At 39.9% G+C, this 15,679-nt stretch overlaps 1 protein-coding gene across 6 annotated transcripts in view; it reads left to right on the top strand.

Moving 5' to 3' along the window:
- The window catches only part of SYNJ2 (synaptojanin 2), a 97,865-nt gene extending 94,923 nt beyond the window's left edge, over nt 1-2,942 (top strand). For 5 of the 6 annotated variants that reach the window (XM_046005518.1, XM_046005517.1, XM_046005516.1 and 2 more), the window contains one exon: nt 311-2,942. In XM_046005518.1, the coding sequence (XP_045861474.1) occupies nt 311-1,021 (711 nt within the window). In that variant the 3' untranslated portion in view covers nt 1,022-2,942. The remainder of the gene's footprint in view (nt 1-310) is intronic. The other variant, XM_046005519.1, reaches the window with a different exon arrangement.
- The last annotated feature ends 12,737 nt before the right edge of the window (nt 2,943-15,679 follow it).

The raw sequence follows: 15,679 nt of genomic DNA, 5'->3' as shown, positions 1-15,679 counted from the left end.
AGAGCATAACCCCATTTCCTTAGGGACCAAAGGACAAACTAGTTTGAGAATATTGACCGTGCGGCCCTGGGGTTCAGGTTTGCTCTCCTCTGTCGTTGGACCTGCTGCTACTTGCCAGAAGTGTGTCCCTCCTGCGTGCTCTCGTACCTGCTCTCACTTCTGCATCCCAGACATTCTCGGATCTCGAATTTGCTAGAATGTCCGCTGAGCCCCGTCTCGGCCCCCCTGCGGACCCTGTCTGGGTGCTGCCCCCCGCGCCCCCAGTGCTGGCTGCTGACCGCCTGACGCTCTCTGTCCTGCCTTTCCTCAGCCCGAGTCACCGGAAGACCAGTGTGGGCCGCAGACGGTCCATTTCACCATCGGGCCCCCAGAGACGAGCCCCGAAACCCCTCCTCTTGCAGCCGCCCCTCCCGTGCCCAAACCGAGATCGCTGCAGCCCGGGAAGGGCGCGGAGAGGAAGCCGAGCGGGAGGCCACCCGCCCCGGACGACACCCCAGCCGCGCCCGCCCCTCCGCCCCCGCGGGAGGAGCCGCCCCCCGCGCCCCGGGCGCCCCCGAGGAGGAAGAAGTCCGCCCCCGCCGCCTTCCACCTGCAGGTGCTGCAGAGCAGCGACGGCCTCCAGGCGCTCGCCCTCGGCAGCCCCGGGCCCCCCGCTCGCCCACCCGACGACAACGGCCCCCTGTCCCCTCCACCCGCTGGCCTCGACCCTTCCCCCGCGGCGAGCCCCGACACCCACGGCGCCAGGGAGCCCCGGGCCGAGACGGCCTCCCTTCTCGGGGCCTGTCGGGATCCCTTCTGGAGCCTTCTCCACCACCCGAGCCTGTCGAAGAACGCCTGGCTTTCCCGGAGCAACGACCCGCCGGACTTGGGGACCCGGGACCCGCCAGGAGCACCCGCCGCCCCCGCTGCCCAGGAGCTGCCGCCGGGGCGCGGGCGGGGGGACGTCGGCGCCTGCGGGGCCGGCGGCGACAAGGACCAGAGGACGGTGCTGCAGGTGTTTGACCCGCTGGCGAACACATGAGGAGGGAGCGGGGACGGCGGCGGCCCACAGGGGCGGCTCTCCGCGGGGAAGCCCGGCCTCGGCCCCGGCCCCCACCCCACCCCCACCCCACCCCCCCCCACCGACACCGACACCCCACCCCCACCGACACCGACACCCCGACCCCCACCGACACCGACACCCGCCCCCCGCCCCCACCCCACCCCGCAGAAGAGACCTCTGTGTAAAGGCGCACCGAGAAAACACTTGTACTTCTGTCACTCTGGTGTCGCTTACAGAAATCGTGTCCCATACTCAATCCGATGGGGGTTATCCAGCCCCCAAGACGGGTTCTAGCCCAGACTCGTGCGTCTTAGTTTCCTCTCCGGGCTCTGAGAAACCTCGGGTCAGGTTGGCCGTGGGGCTCGGAGGACAGGGAATCCAGCCGATAATGGCCGAGAAGTTCTGTCCGTGCTTTTGCGGTTTATGCGCGTCTGCGATGGTTTTAAAATGTTGTTTGCACTTCGCAGATTGGGGATGACTTTTTGGCGAGCCACCTGCAGCCGCCGTAGCACCTGAAAGGGGGCCGGGCTCGCTGTGCTGGCCTGCTGACCCCGGGTTTAAAAAAAAAAAAAAATCAGAGTTGAAAGCAGCAGCAGATCAACCAAACGACCAGATGACACATTCCCGTGAGCCGGTGTATGTATGTACAGGCGCAGGAAGCTTGATTGCGTGGTCGATGACGTCATGCACTGTTTGGGGTTGGAAGCCTCTAGTGTTAGCTAACCCGGGTCGCAGCTGGTCGCAGCTGGCCGCAGAGCGCTCCCCCGCGTGTCAGCGGCTGCGTGCCCCGCAGCGTGCCCGGGTCTTGAGCCCAGGTGTGCGAGATAAACCCTTTTTTATACACTGGCTCTTCCCTCTTAAAGGAAGCCTCTTGGCTTCTTTCTCCCCTTGCATTCCAAACCGAAACAGCACCAACCTGCAGACTCCGGCTGGCAGGTAATGTTGTCCTCATCTAGGGTGGGAAGACTTTCATTTAGTCTGGGCTGCCTGGCTGTGGCTTCAGGAGGGAAAGTACCACCTGTCCCTGTAGGTAAGAGATCCCAGAACAGCATTTTGGGGTTTGCTTATCCAAATGTGCACTGGGTTTTGTGTTTTTTGTTTCTTGGGGTTTTTTTTGTCTGTACAGTTGCGACAGCACTTCTTGCCTAGTCAGTCTTTTAGAAAGACATCACCAGATGGTTTTACATTTTAAGAATAATGTTATGAGGCCTAGAATCCGTTTGCTGCAGATACCCTGTTTTGGCTAACAAGTTCACAGGTGAAATCTGAGGGTGCCACATACATTTAAGGGATTTAAGGGATTTAATATCGTAGAATCATAGAGCGGTGACTCTCTCTTATCCCTCATGGGACCAGACAAATGGTTAGGATGGCACTAACTGCTGATGGTTGGGATGGCCCTAATCGTCCTGCCTGGGGTGGGGGAGGTTTCCACTCTCTTTCCTCCTCTGGGATTTCCGAATGATCTCTCTTTGCCACTCTCAAGGTACGCTGCAGATTATTTAAATCTGGTACGCAACACACACACAAAAAAACTACAACGTGTATCGCATTTCATTTGAAAACTGATTAAAAAAAAAATATTAGTGACCCGCAGGGATAAACAGATAATATATGTAGTTGACCAGTCTTAAAAAGAGGGTGTTTCTGGCCTTAGCTGATTAGCATTCTTTCTGTAGTGTGTAAGTAATCTACATCCGTTTACCTCTAACGAACACGAGTAAACAACATAATTCCTGAACAGATAGGGGGAGAAAGAACACAAGATGGGTAAATGGCTTGGAGAAGTTAAATAATTTGCCAGGATTCACACTGCTACTAAAAGTACTTCGAAGATTTGCTCATTCAAATGTTCCCTCCTCCTCTCACCTCTTTTTCCCACCAAAAAGAGGTGGATTTTGAAAGAAGATACATGCAACACAGCGGTTGCTTGCAAAGCTGGAAATAGGACTAATTTTCAGGTTTCTTCTTTGTTCTATGCAAGTAGCCAATAAATGGGACAGAGAACAGAATTTTAATGAAAAAAGGTGCTCATCACACAGGAGGCTCTTAAGGATCTGACATTCCGTATTAACACAGAATTGTGTTGACCTCGGGAGGCAGGTAGCAAGAAAAAGTCTAAGTCGTTTAGCATAAAGAAAAAAATTTGATCAGGGCTGTTCAAATGTTGTGAACAACAAACTGGATTTTGGTGATCATATGTAAGGTTCATGCACCAATGTTCTCTTAAAAAAGACAATTGAAATTGCCTTACTTAGTATTTAGATCAGTGTTTTAAGAGGTGGGAGTTTCCTGGGTTAGCGGAGTTGGTTAAATATCCTGGACAACCAGTAGCTGCCACCCTGGGGATTTCTCTATGTGAGTTTTTTATTTTTGGCTTTTCTGTGCCCCCACACAGACCTTGCAGTGTCTTTCCTTACCGCTCTGTAAGACAGTGCAGTTCACCACGGAGAATTTGAGGCACAGAACTTTACAATTCAGCATTGTCTCCGTGACCCCAATTATATTCCTTTTCCAACCTAATCTTCTCCGACTTCTTGCCTATTTTTAAAATACGTTCCAGTAAAGGACTGATATTAGGACATCTGCTCAAGCAATTCCTGTAAAAGTTGACAGTTGTTGAATTTCAAGATATAATAGAATTTTCCAGATACATAGAAGTACAAGGAAAGTAATGCATTAAAACGTTTGCTTTGTAATGAAATAATTTTATCAGAAAGCTGCAAAAATTATTTATTGGGTGACTAGTAATTAAAACCCTGTCATGTTTATTTGAAGTGATAATTTGTACTGCAGTTGTAAAAAATGCTTATTAAATATTTTTTCTCTTTTTTTAAATATGGTTTGTTTCTTTGGGGATATGAAAGAATGTTGGGATATCTTCTTTATCTTGCCTTCTATTCTGGATGAAATGTGATTACTAGTTATTCCTCTGAGTTCCTCTTTTTTTAAATGGTGTGAAGTAGGGGCCAACATCACCTTGCCAAGGGATACCTTGGTATACACTATACCATTCATTAAATAATAAACCGTTGCTCTTCCTTCCTTTTGATTAGGCTTCTCAAGGGGTTATTCAATTTCATTGGCACTTTCAAATAATACTGGGATTTATATAACCTTTCTATTTTTCTCTGTTGATTTTAACATTTTCATTAACTTCAATTTATCTCTTTTCTTTTTAATTTTGTTCTTAATTTCTTAATTCTTTAATTAAAAGTAGCACTAGATTCCATTATTTTAGACTTTCTTGCTTAACAGTAAAAATATTTAAAGTTTCTTAATTCTTAATTCTTTAATTTCTTAAATTCTTAATTCTTTAATTAATTCTTTAATTAAAAGTAGCACTAGATTCCATTATTTTTAGACTTTCTTGCTTAACAGTAAAAATATTTAAAGTTCTGTATTTTCCCCAGATTATAGCTTTAATTCCACCCCATGCATTTTGGTATGAAATATGCTCCTTTTCATTACCTTCTAGATTAATTTGCTTTTATTTTCTCTCTCATCCAAGGGAGACTAATTTTCCAACAGTTAAGGGTTTGACATTCAAAAATTGTTTACTCCTAATATTTTGAATTATGACCTGAGAATACGGCCTAGATAAACCTACTTTTTAAAATGTATTAAAGTTTGGTCTGTGGCCAAGGGCAGGATTGATTTTTGAAGTGTGTTCATCAATATAGAATAATTTTTTTTTTTTTTTTTTACTGTAGGATACAAAATTGTGTGTGTGTGTGTGAGAGAGAGGGAGAGAGTGCACACTGGGACGCCACCAGTATGGGATTTGATGTTTTGATTCCTCTATACCCCAAATGGAAGGGGTCTTTCTGTAAGGCAGATCTGGGGCGGGGGGGGGGTGGTGTGCACAGTTCTCCAATATAACAGCCTCCTACCTCCTCCCATTATTCTTACCAAGATTCCCTGGGTTTTGTTGAATTAACGCTAATCAGTTTGTTTAAGCCTTTGGTGAATCTCCAGACATGTTGAATGATTACCTTTGCTAATTTTGACTAGTTTAATAGATGCCTCTCTGAGGGAGAGATACCCTGCATTCCTCATCCTGCCATTCTAGACCTTGTCCCCTGGGCAGTCTGTTCTGTGCCACCGGATTTCTTGTCAATCCCTGTGCCAATCCTCCAGTCTTTTTTTATGCTAATCTTTATTAAGTTTTAATTTTCTTTAACTTTGGTATCTGGTAAAACAAGCCCTCCTACTTCATTCTTGTCCTTAAGAGGAACTTGGCTACTCTTGATTCAATGAAATTGCATATAAGTTTTAGAAGCAATTCCATTAAAAAAAACAAAACCTATTGGGAATTGTTTGGGAATGCATGGAATAGAATAGACATCTTTGTAAGACTGACTCTTCAATCTAGGACCATAATATATTTCTTCATTTAAGGATGTCATCATTTCTCCAAGTTTTAAACATGATTTCTAAATATATATGAAATCAGAGGGAATAGTTTGAACCCTCCTATGTCCCTTGCCAAGATTTAACAGTAATTAACATTTTGCTACATTTGCTCTATATTTTTCCTTTAAAATATTTTAAATGAAGGAATTCTGCTATCATGACTTTTGAATTCTATAGTAAACACTTCTAATATGTACCTCTAGATAACATTTTTATAATCTTAATATCATAAGTATATCTACCAATTCTTACTTTAAAATTCATTTGCTGTTTTTTGCCGGTGTACTTAAATATGAGTTTCTTGTGTACAGACTGTTATCAATCTTGTTAAACTCATAAAATTCTAACAATTGACTCTATTTCAGTATGCCTACACCACCATCCCTATTCCACATTACACCGTACTGTTAGAAGATATGCCATATATACTCTATTATTCTTTTTTTAAATTTTTTTTATTTTTTTTAAGATTTTATTTTATTTATTTGACAGAGAGAGATTACAAGTAGGCAGAGAGGCAGGCAGAGAGAGAGGAGGAAGCAGGCTCCCTGCAGAGCAGAGAGCCCAACGCGGGGCTCAATCCCAGGGACCCTGAGATCATGACCTGAGCCGAAGGCAGCGGCTTAATCCACTGAGCCACCCAGGCGCCCCTATACTCTATTATTCTTAAGAAGGTGCTATGGTGTGAAAGTTTGTGTGCCCCCCCCCAAATTCATATGTTGAAATCTTAACCCCCAGAGATGATTGGTGTTAGGAGGTGGGGACTTTGGGAGGTGCCTAGGTCATGAGGGAGGAGCCTTTACAAATGTGATTAGAGTTCTTGGAGACCTCACAGACACCTCTCGCCCTCTCCACATGTGAGGACACAGCAAGAAGGTGCCAGCTTATGAGCTAGGGAAACATGCCCGTGTTAGTGCCATGGTCACGGACATCCAGCCTCCAGAATTGTGAGAATTAGATGTTTATTTATAAGCCACGCGGTCTGTGGTATTTTTGTAGAGCCGCCTGAAGAAACTAAGAGAGGCTTCTAACTTAATTATGACTCTTTATCTATTGTGAAATGCAGCCCAATTACAAAGATGTTAAAATAATTTTTTATGTGTCTTAAAATTAATAAGGTCTCTGTAGATTCTTTTGGATTTTCTATGTAGATAAACATATCCTCTGCAAACAAGTTTTATTTTTTGCTTTCCCATCCCTGTACGTCCCATCCCTGTATACCTTTTTTTCCCTTCTAGAAGTAGGTAGGACAATTAGTATAATGTTAAATAAAAGTGTTGGTTACAGACATTCTCCTCAAATGGAAAGTGCTAATATTTTTACCATTAAGCACGATGTCTATTGTTTTTTCTTCTCTAGACATCCTCTTAATTAGGCTAAGGAAATTCTTTTCATGGATTGCTAAATTCATCTTTTTCATGAATAGTTGAGTTTTATCAGACATTTTTTACATGAATTGAAATGATTATGATTTTTCCCCTTTTGTTCATTAATAGGGTGAATTATGTTGATCCGTTTTCCAATGCTGAACAACCTTGCATTCTTGATATAAATCCAACTTGAACAGATCATACTGTCTTTTTTAAAAAGATTTTATTTTAGAGAGGCAGATAGCAACAGAGATAGAGCACAGGTGGGGAGGACAGAGAGAAAAGCAAGCTCCCTGCTGAGTAGGGAGCCCAAAGGAGGGCTCGATCCCAGGACCCTGGCATCATGACCTGAGCCAAAGGCAGATGCTTAACTAAGACTGAGCCACCCAGGCACCCCCAGATCATACTGTCTTTTAAACTGTTACTGGAGTTAGATTGTCAATATTTTTGCTTAGTGCTTTTGCAACTCTATTCATAATTGAGATTCTCTTTTTTGACTGTTCTTGGTATCAAAGTTACACTAAACTCATAAGTTGGGGAGTATGTTCTTTTCTACTAACTGGAAGAATTCAATATTGAAATTACTTTCTCCTTAAATTTTTGGTAGAATACACCAGAGTAAAGTCAACTGGCTCTATAGCTGCTTTGTGAGAAGATTTTTAAAAATCACTGATTCTGTTTCTGTGATACTCATAGGAATGGTTTCTACTTCACAGGCAAGTTCTCTACATCATGGACAAGTTGGGTAAGTTTATTTTTCTTGGAATTTTTTATTTCATCTAATATTTAATAATATTGACCTAAAATATTCATGATATCCTCTTTTAATGTTTACATTATAGCACTGTAGCAATAACTCCTTTTCATTTTAATATTGGTAAATTGTGCCTTTTTTCTTAACTGGTCCACTAGAGGTTTGTTGATTTTATTAGCCTTTTCAAAGAATCAAGTTTTTTTGAGATTCTACTTTATGTTTGTGTTCTGTTTAACTAATTTGTGTTCTTTTTAAATTCCTTCCATTTTTAAATTTCATTTTGTTTATTTTTCTAATTTCTTGAGATCAGGGCTTATCTCATTCAACTATTTGGTCAAATTTGAAAAGAATGCATATTCTCCATCCCTTTGGTACAGTGCCCTAATTATTATTTCAGTGGCTCAAGTCTGGAAGGCATGTAATTCAAATCTTGTATTCTCCCCGTAATTTTCTGGTCTGTTTGTTTTATCAGCCATAGGTTTAAACCTCCCAGGGTGTCTGTTCTTGTAGTTTTCTCTATTTTTGAATTATATAATTTTAGGTCATATATTCACATTATATGCAATTAAAATTTACTATTTTCCTGGTGAATTTAATCTTTCATAACTATGAGATGACTCTCTTTTCCTCTAATAATTCTTGTCTTAAAGTATGTTTTAACTGATATCACTATATCATCTTCCTTTTGGTATTTGCAATACATGTCTTTTTCTGTCTTAAATTTTGAACCTCTCTGTGCTGTCATGATTCAGATGGGTCTATTATAAATGACATATAATTGAATATTGTTTTCTTACCTAGCCTGACATATTTATCTTTTAACTGGGATATTTAGTCCGTTTACATTTAATGTAATAATTGCTATATTTGGGTTTAAATTTTACCATGTTGTCTATACTTTCTTTCTTTTCCCCTCCTTCCATGCCTGCTTTTGGATTTTTATCATGCTTCTTTTTCTTCTAATTTATATGTCCTTGTATCCTATTTTTGTTGATTATAATTTTATTGGTTATCTTAGAAATTACAATATGTGCCATTAAATTCTCCAAGTCTATTGTTAACCATTACTTTACCTTCTTCTTGAATAGGGCAGTGACCTTGGAACACTTTAACTCTGGATATACCATTCTAAATATAGTTGCTATATATTTTAATTTTGTATATTTTAACAACCACTTAAGTCATCATTATTATTTTGTACAATCAATTTGCATTTAATTTACCCAAATAGTTGCCTCTTCTCTTGCTCTGCGTTTCTTCTTGAATCTCAGCATCTCTGGAAAAATCATTTGTCTTCTATATGAAGTACATCCTTTAATATTTTCATTATTGAAAGTCATTTGGTGGTAAACTGTTAATTTATATAAAATGTCCATTTCATCTTAATATTTTAAATGTCATCATTTTTGCTGAATGTATAATTCTAGGAGGGGATGGTTTTCTTTCAGCACACTGACGATACCAATCTTCCATTGACTGATGACTTAGCAACAATCTTAAGTGTTGTTCCTTTACCTTTAAAGTTTTTTTCCTCTTGTCTTGGCTTTTCTGCAGTTTCACTGTGCTGTGTATAGATTTGGATTCATTTTTATTTGCTTACTCTGGAGCTGTTGAACTTCTAGAATCTGTGGGTGGGTTGGTGTCTTTTACTAGTTCTGGGAAACTTTCAATCATTTTTCTCTTCAAATACTGCCTCTGGGACATTCTTTTTCTCCTTTCTTTCTGGAACTCTCATGAAACATGTGATGGAATTTGTTATCTTTTTATTTGCCTATATATTTATCCTCTCTTCTATATTTTCCATTTTCTGGTGTCTGTTGAATTCTGAATAATTTTTTCTGACTTCTCTTCCAGTTCACTTTTTCTTTAGTTGTATCTAATGTAATTCCAGCTTTCTTTTTTAGAAGCTGCTTTGGTACTTTTTAAAATCTAAGTCATGGGCACCTGGGTGGCTCAGTTGGTTCAACATCTGCCTTCAGCTCAGGTCATCATCCCAGAGTCCTGGGATCAAGCTCCAAATTGGGCTCCCTGCTCAGTAGGGAGTCTGCTTCTCCCTCTGCCTCTTCCACTCCCCCTGCTTGTGTTCCCTCTCTCACTATCTCTCTCTCTCTATCTCTATCTCACCATCTCTCTCTCTCACTATCAAATAAATAAAATCTTAAAAAAATTTTTTTCTAAATCTAAGTCACTATATAGTTCCCGTTACTAGAAAACTTCAACCTTTTATTCTTAAAAGAGTAACCATATTTATTTTATCATCTATATCTGATATTTCCAATATCTCTGAACTTTTTGGAGGAGGGGATTTTTCTATTTGTTCCCATTTGTGGCATCTTATTTTCTTGTATGCCAGTTGTCTTTGTTTAGTGATTATGCCATTTGGAAAAGTATTTGTAGGAATAATTTAAGGGCTAGTATGAATGTGTCTTCCTCCTTTCTCAGATGTCTGGGGACACCACCAGTATGGGATCTCTGATTAAAATTGTCAGCTTGCGATTCCGTGGACCACTCAAGAGTCATGAACATGGGATGTTTACTTCCAGGTCACCCTTATTTCATATATATAGCCCTTGGCAGTCCCAGCTTAATGAATGTGTTGGATTATCAGGCTGCCTTGGCCAGCCCTCGTCTTTGACTTCTGTCCCCTTCACCTTGCAAATTTGCCAAAACCACAACTCAGTTTCTCAGTTGTTTGTTTTGGCTTTAGAAATGACCACAGAGTGGGGCCTTGCACAAAGATGCCCAGCTAAGGACGTTAAGTGGGATCAGAAATATAACCCTGCCCTATGTCACGAGCCATGTGCTAGAGGATGAAGGGCCTTTTAAAAATTATCTGGTCATGGGGAACATTTTTTTGTAAATACATGGGCAGAGGGGCTGCCAGATATGCCAGTGGCATCCCTTCCTCAACCAAAAGTAGTTTCAACTGCTGGTTTCCTCTCTGGTTTCTTGCCTTTTCCTACATTTTTGTCAATAATTTTTTTGCTAGCACTTTGCTCGGTTAAAAATATGTCATCCAGATTTGTTGGTTGTCCTCAATGGGAGGTGGTTCCAAAGTATCTAGCCTGCTATTACTGAAGCAGAAGTTTAGAGTTTAACTTTGTAAATGGTTCTATCTGGGGTAACCTCATTTACAGAGAAAAATCTATAAGAACAGAATTACTATTCAAGAGTCATTTTTTTATTAGTTTCAGAGGTAGTATTTAGCCATTCATCAGTTGCATATAAACCCAGTGCTCATCACGTCAAGTGCCCTCCTTAATGCCCATCACCCAGTTATCCCTTCCCCCCACCCAACTCCCCTCCAGCACCCCTCAGTTTGCTTCCTAGAGTTCAGTGTCTCTTATGGCTGACCTCCCTCTCGATTTTTATCTTATTTTATTTTATTTTTTCTTCCCTTCCCCAATGTTCATCTGTTTTGTTTCTTAGTTCCACATGTAAATGAAATCATATAGTATTTGTCTTTCTGTGACTTATTTGCTTAGCATAATAGCCTGTAGTTGCATCCACATCATTGCAAATAGCAAGATTTCCTTCTTTTTAATGATTAATATTCCATTATATATATATATAGAATATACATTATATATATATGTATTTATACACACACACACACACACATACATAATACATACATACATACCACATCTTCTTTTTCCATTCACTGTCAATGCACATCCGGGTCCTTTCCATACTTTGACTATTTGGACATTGCTGCTATAAACATTGAGGTACATGTGCTCCTTCCAATCACTATGTTTGTATCATTTGGATAAATACCCAGTAGTGCAATTGCTGGGTCATAGGGTAGCTCTATTTTCAACTTTTTGAGGAACCTCCATACTGTTTTTCAGAGTGGCTGTACCAGTTTGCATTCCGTTGCATTGTGCCAACAGTGCAAGAGGATTCCCCTTTCTCCACATTCTCGCCAACATCTCTTATTTCCTGCATTATTAATTTCAGCCATTCTGACTGGTGTGAGGTGGGATCTCTCCGTGATTTTGATTTGTACTCCCCTGATGCCAAGTGATGTTAAGCATCTTTTTATGTGTCTGTTGGCTGTTTGCATGTTTTCTTTGGAGAAATATCTGCTCATGTCTTCTGCCCATTTCTTGACTGGATTTTTTGTTTTGGGGGTGTTGAGTTTGGTAAGTTCCTTATAAATTTTGGATAATAGCTCTTTATCTGATAAGACATTTGCAAATATCTTCTCCCATTCTGTCAGTTGTCTTTTGGTTTTGTTGACTGTTTCCTTTTCTGTCCAAAAGCTTTTTGTCTTGATGAAGTCCCAATATTTAAGATTCCCTTTTCACTGATATTTTAACTTATCTTTTTTCTTCTAAGATATACTCTAGCTTATGTATGTTGTAATAACTTGACTAATAGTGGCTATGATTTGAATTTTGACTTCTGTAGAGCTACCTTTTTAGAACAGTGTATCAAAATAACATACTCATAAAAATTCAGCATTACAGAAAATTATTAAGACCTAAAAATTCACCCAAAATCTACCTAGAAATAATTATCTTTAACATTATCCTTCTAGAAATTTTCTCTGTGTAATGTACAGTAACATATCAGATTATTAATATTTTAACATCATATTATATGTTACTGTATAATAGTAATAAACTTAGTTTATTTGAAGTTAACCTAAGAGGATCAAACTATGAGAACTGATAAACAATATTTCCTGGGTTCATTAGGCTTGAGCATGTTTTTTCATTACCTGGCACAATTTAGCTGAGTACATAATTCTTTCTTTCCAAACTTACTATTTTCTAACACAGGGGGGTTTTGTTTTTAGGTTATTTGTTTGCATTTTAAAGTGCAGTATTTTCATCCTCCTTCCCCCTTTTGTAAGCCTGGATTTAACCGATAAGCAAATTTGTCAGAAGGGGCACATGCGTCCCTTTTGCCTGAGTTTATATTGGCAATGTAAGTCTTTTGCCTTTATAGTTGAATGATGACTTTTTATCTATTCTAATTATTTCCATTTCTTGTGGTTCTGCATCTATTAAGCCACCACTCTGTTGAGAGCATTTTCATCTATGTCTTTTATTCTTTAACATGGTCTCTACTTTATTCTGTAATTGTACTAATTTGGTTTTCATTTTGTTTCCGTATCACCACCTTTTTCTCTGTATATTACTTTTTGCTGTTGTCCAGGGATTTTCTTTCCATTTAGAACTGAACCTTCAGCCATCTTTATATACTTGTTTTGCTTCATTATGTTGCTTAAGTGTCATGTATTTTCATCTTCCTTGTGCATAATAAACTTCGTCTAGACCCATTTGGCCAAATAAATAAAGGGTGAACTCTTGCGACCAACTCTCACCCCTTATCCGAGACTGCTTTTGGCCATCTGTGTTTGACATAACCACTTGTTCTCTCTTCCTTTATCTGCAGGTTGGAGGGGGCATGATTGTCCCAACAGCACAGTTGGGGTGAGTCCTAAACTATCTTTGTTAGGAGATCTGGCCTCTTGTCCCTCTTTTGAGGGTTTGTTACTAGAGTCCACCTCACTTAGAGTGATTGCATCTTATTTCCATGAGGGCTTCGGAAAACAAAGCCTTACTGTTTTGGTTTTTGAGTGTTTTAATATTTTCAATGATAGATGAGGTTTCCAACCTCAAGGCTTTTTCTTTAACTTTGCTCAGCACCTTGTTCCTCCTCTTTTCCCACAAAATACAGACCTATCATCAAAATTCTCAAGATTATATTGATTATATTATTATATTCCCTAATACCACTTACTTTTCTTAACCATTGGTTTGTTGTTTTTTTTTTAAGATTTTATTTATTTGACAGACAGCGAACACAAGTAGGCAGAGAAGCAGGCAGAGACGAGGAAACAGGCTCCCTGATGAGCAGAGAGCCCAATCCGGGGCTCAATCCCAGGACCCTGGGATCATGACCTGAGCCGAAGGCAGAGGCTTTAACCCACACAGCCACCCAGGCACCCCAAGGTTTTCAAAGTTAATAGCATGAGCTTTTAGTCAATCCTTTCTTCTTCTTCTCTTCTTCATCTTTTTTTTTTTCTGTTGAATTATTTTTTCTTACTTTTCCTCTTTTTTCCCCCTAATTTTTTCTCCCTTTAGTTAGGTATTGGGGGAGAGAAATCCTGAAATCAGCTTAAAAGTCCTAGACTATTTGTTGTTGTGACTTTTTCAGTTTTTAAAGTTAATGACGTGTAAAATGTTTTATGAAGATATTGCAACAAACATGCATAGATTTTAAAATCAAAACTGGGTTTAGCCTTTGCTCTCAATAGTTTTGAGACTTTGCACCAGTTTTATGATTTTTTTTAATGCTCATTTTTCCTCTCTCTAAAATATGGCTAATAAAGTTTATTTTATATTTATATATATAAAATACACCCAAAAGTGATACACCCAAAAGTCTAGTTACTATCCATCACCCTACAATTTACCCCCTTTCATCCACTCACCCCTCAACACACTCTCCCCACCCCAGAAACTACCAACTGTTCTCTGTATCTGAGTTTGTTTTCAATTTTTGCTTTTTCAGACTTCACATATGAGTGAAATCATAAGGTATTGGTCTTTCTTCTTCTGACTTATTTCACTTAGTATGATACCCACTAGGTCCACCCATGTTGTTGCAAATGGCAAGGTTTCATTCTTTTTTTTTTAAGATTTTATTTATTTATTTGAGAGACAGAGAGCACAAGCAGGCAGAGAGGCAGGCAGAGAGAGAGGAGGAAGCAGGCTCCCTGAGGAGCAGAGAGCCCAGTGCGGGACTCAATTCGAGGACCCTGGGATCATGACCTGAGCCGAAGGCAGAGGCTTTAACCCACTGAGCCACCCAGGCGCCCCAGGTTTCATTCTTTTTTATGGCTGAGAAGTATTCGAGTGTATGTATATGTGTGTATATGCACATCTGCTTAATCCATTCTTCTGTCAGCGGACACTGGTTGCTTCCATATGTTGGCTATTGTAAATAATGCTACAAGGAACAGAAAGATACATATTTCTTTAGTGTTACCTTATTCTTCAGATAAATACCCAGTAGTGGATGAGCTGGATTCTATGTTAGTTCAATTCTTAATTTTTTGAGGAATCTCCATACTATTTTCCATAGTGGTTGCACCAATTTATAATCCTACCAACCGTGTACAAGTGTTCTTTTTCTTACATCCTCTCCTACACTGTTATATCTCATCTTTTTTTTTAAACTTATTTATTTAAGTAATCTCTACCCAACATGGGTCTTGAGCTCACAAACCCAAGGTTGAGAGATCCATACTCTTTTGAATGAGACAGCCAGATGTCCATCTTTTTGGTAATAGCTATTCCTGCGGGATGAGGTGATAATCTTATTGTGATTTTGATTTGCATTCCCCTAATAGTTGTGTCAAACATTTCTTCGTATGCCCATTGTCCATCTGTATGTCTTCTTTGGAAAAGTGTCTATTCAGATCCTCTGCCCATTTTTTAATTGGTTTGTACTGTTGTTGAGTTGTAGCAGTTCTTTATTTGTTTTGGATATTAGCCCCTATCAGATGTATGACTGCAATTACCATCTCCCACTTGGTAGGTTGTCTGTTCATTTTGATGATGATTTCCTTCACTGTGCAGAAGGTTTTTAGATTGATGTGATCCCATTTGTTTATTTTTGCTTCTGTTTCCTTTGATTTGGGAATCAGACCCCAAAAAGCACTGCTAAGACCAGCGTCAAGGAGGTTACCACCTATGTTTTCTTCTAGGATTTCTGTGCTTTCAGGTCTATTCACGTACTTGATGAATTTTAGTTAATTTTTGTGGATGGTCTAAAATAGTAGTCAAGTTTCATTTTTTTTGTATGTGGCTGACCAGTTTTCTAAAAGTTTATTGAAGAGACTTAGTCCTTTCTGCATTGTATACTTTTGGCTCCTTTGTTGTAAATTAACTGTCCATATATGCGTGGATCTCTTTCTGGGCTCTCAATGCTGTTCTATTGATATTTGCTTTTGTGCCCACACTGTACTGTTTTGAATATTATGGCTTTGTAATATAGTTTGAAAATAGGGAGTGTAATACCTCCAGCTTAGTTCTTTCTCAAGATTGCTTTGGCTGGTTAGGATCTTTTGTGGTT

This window comes from Meles meles, chromosome 5 (genome assembly GCF_922984935.1).
Source record: "Meles meles chromosome 5, mMelMel3.1 paternal haplotype, whole genome shotgun sequence".
NCBI classification, from domain to species: domain Eukaryota; kingdom Metazoa; phylum Chordata; class Mammalia; order Carnivora; family Mustelidae; genus Meles; species Meles meles.
Note: the sequence above shows the minus strand (reverse complement) of the source record. Positions and strands in the feature narration are given on the sequence as shown.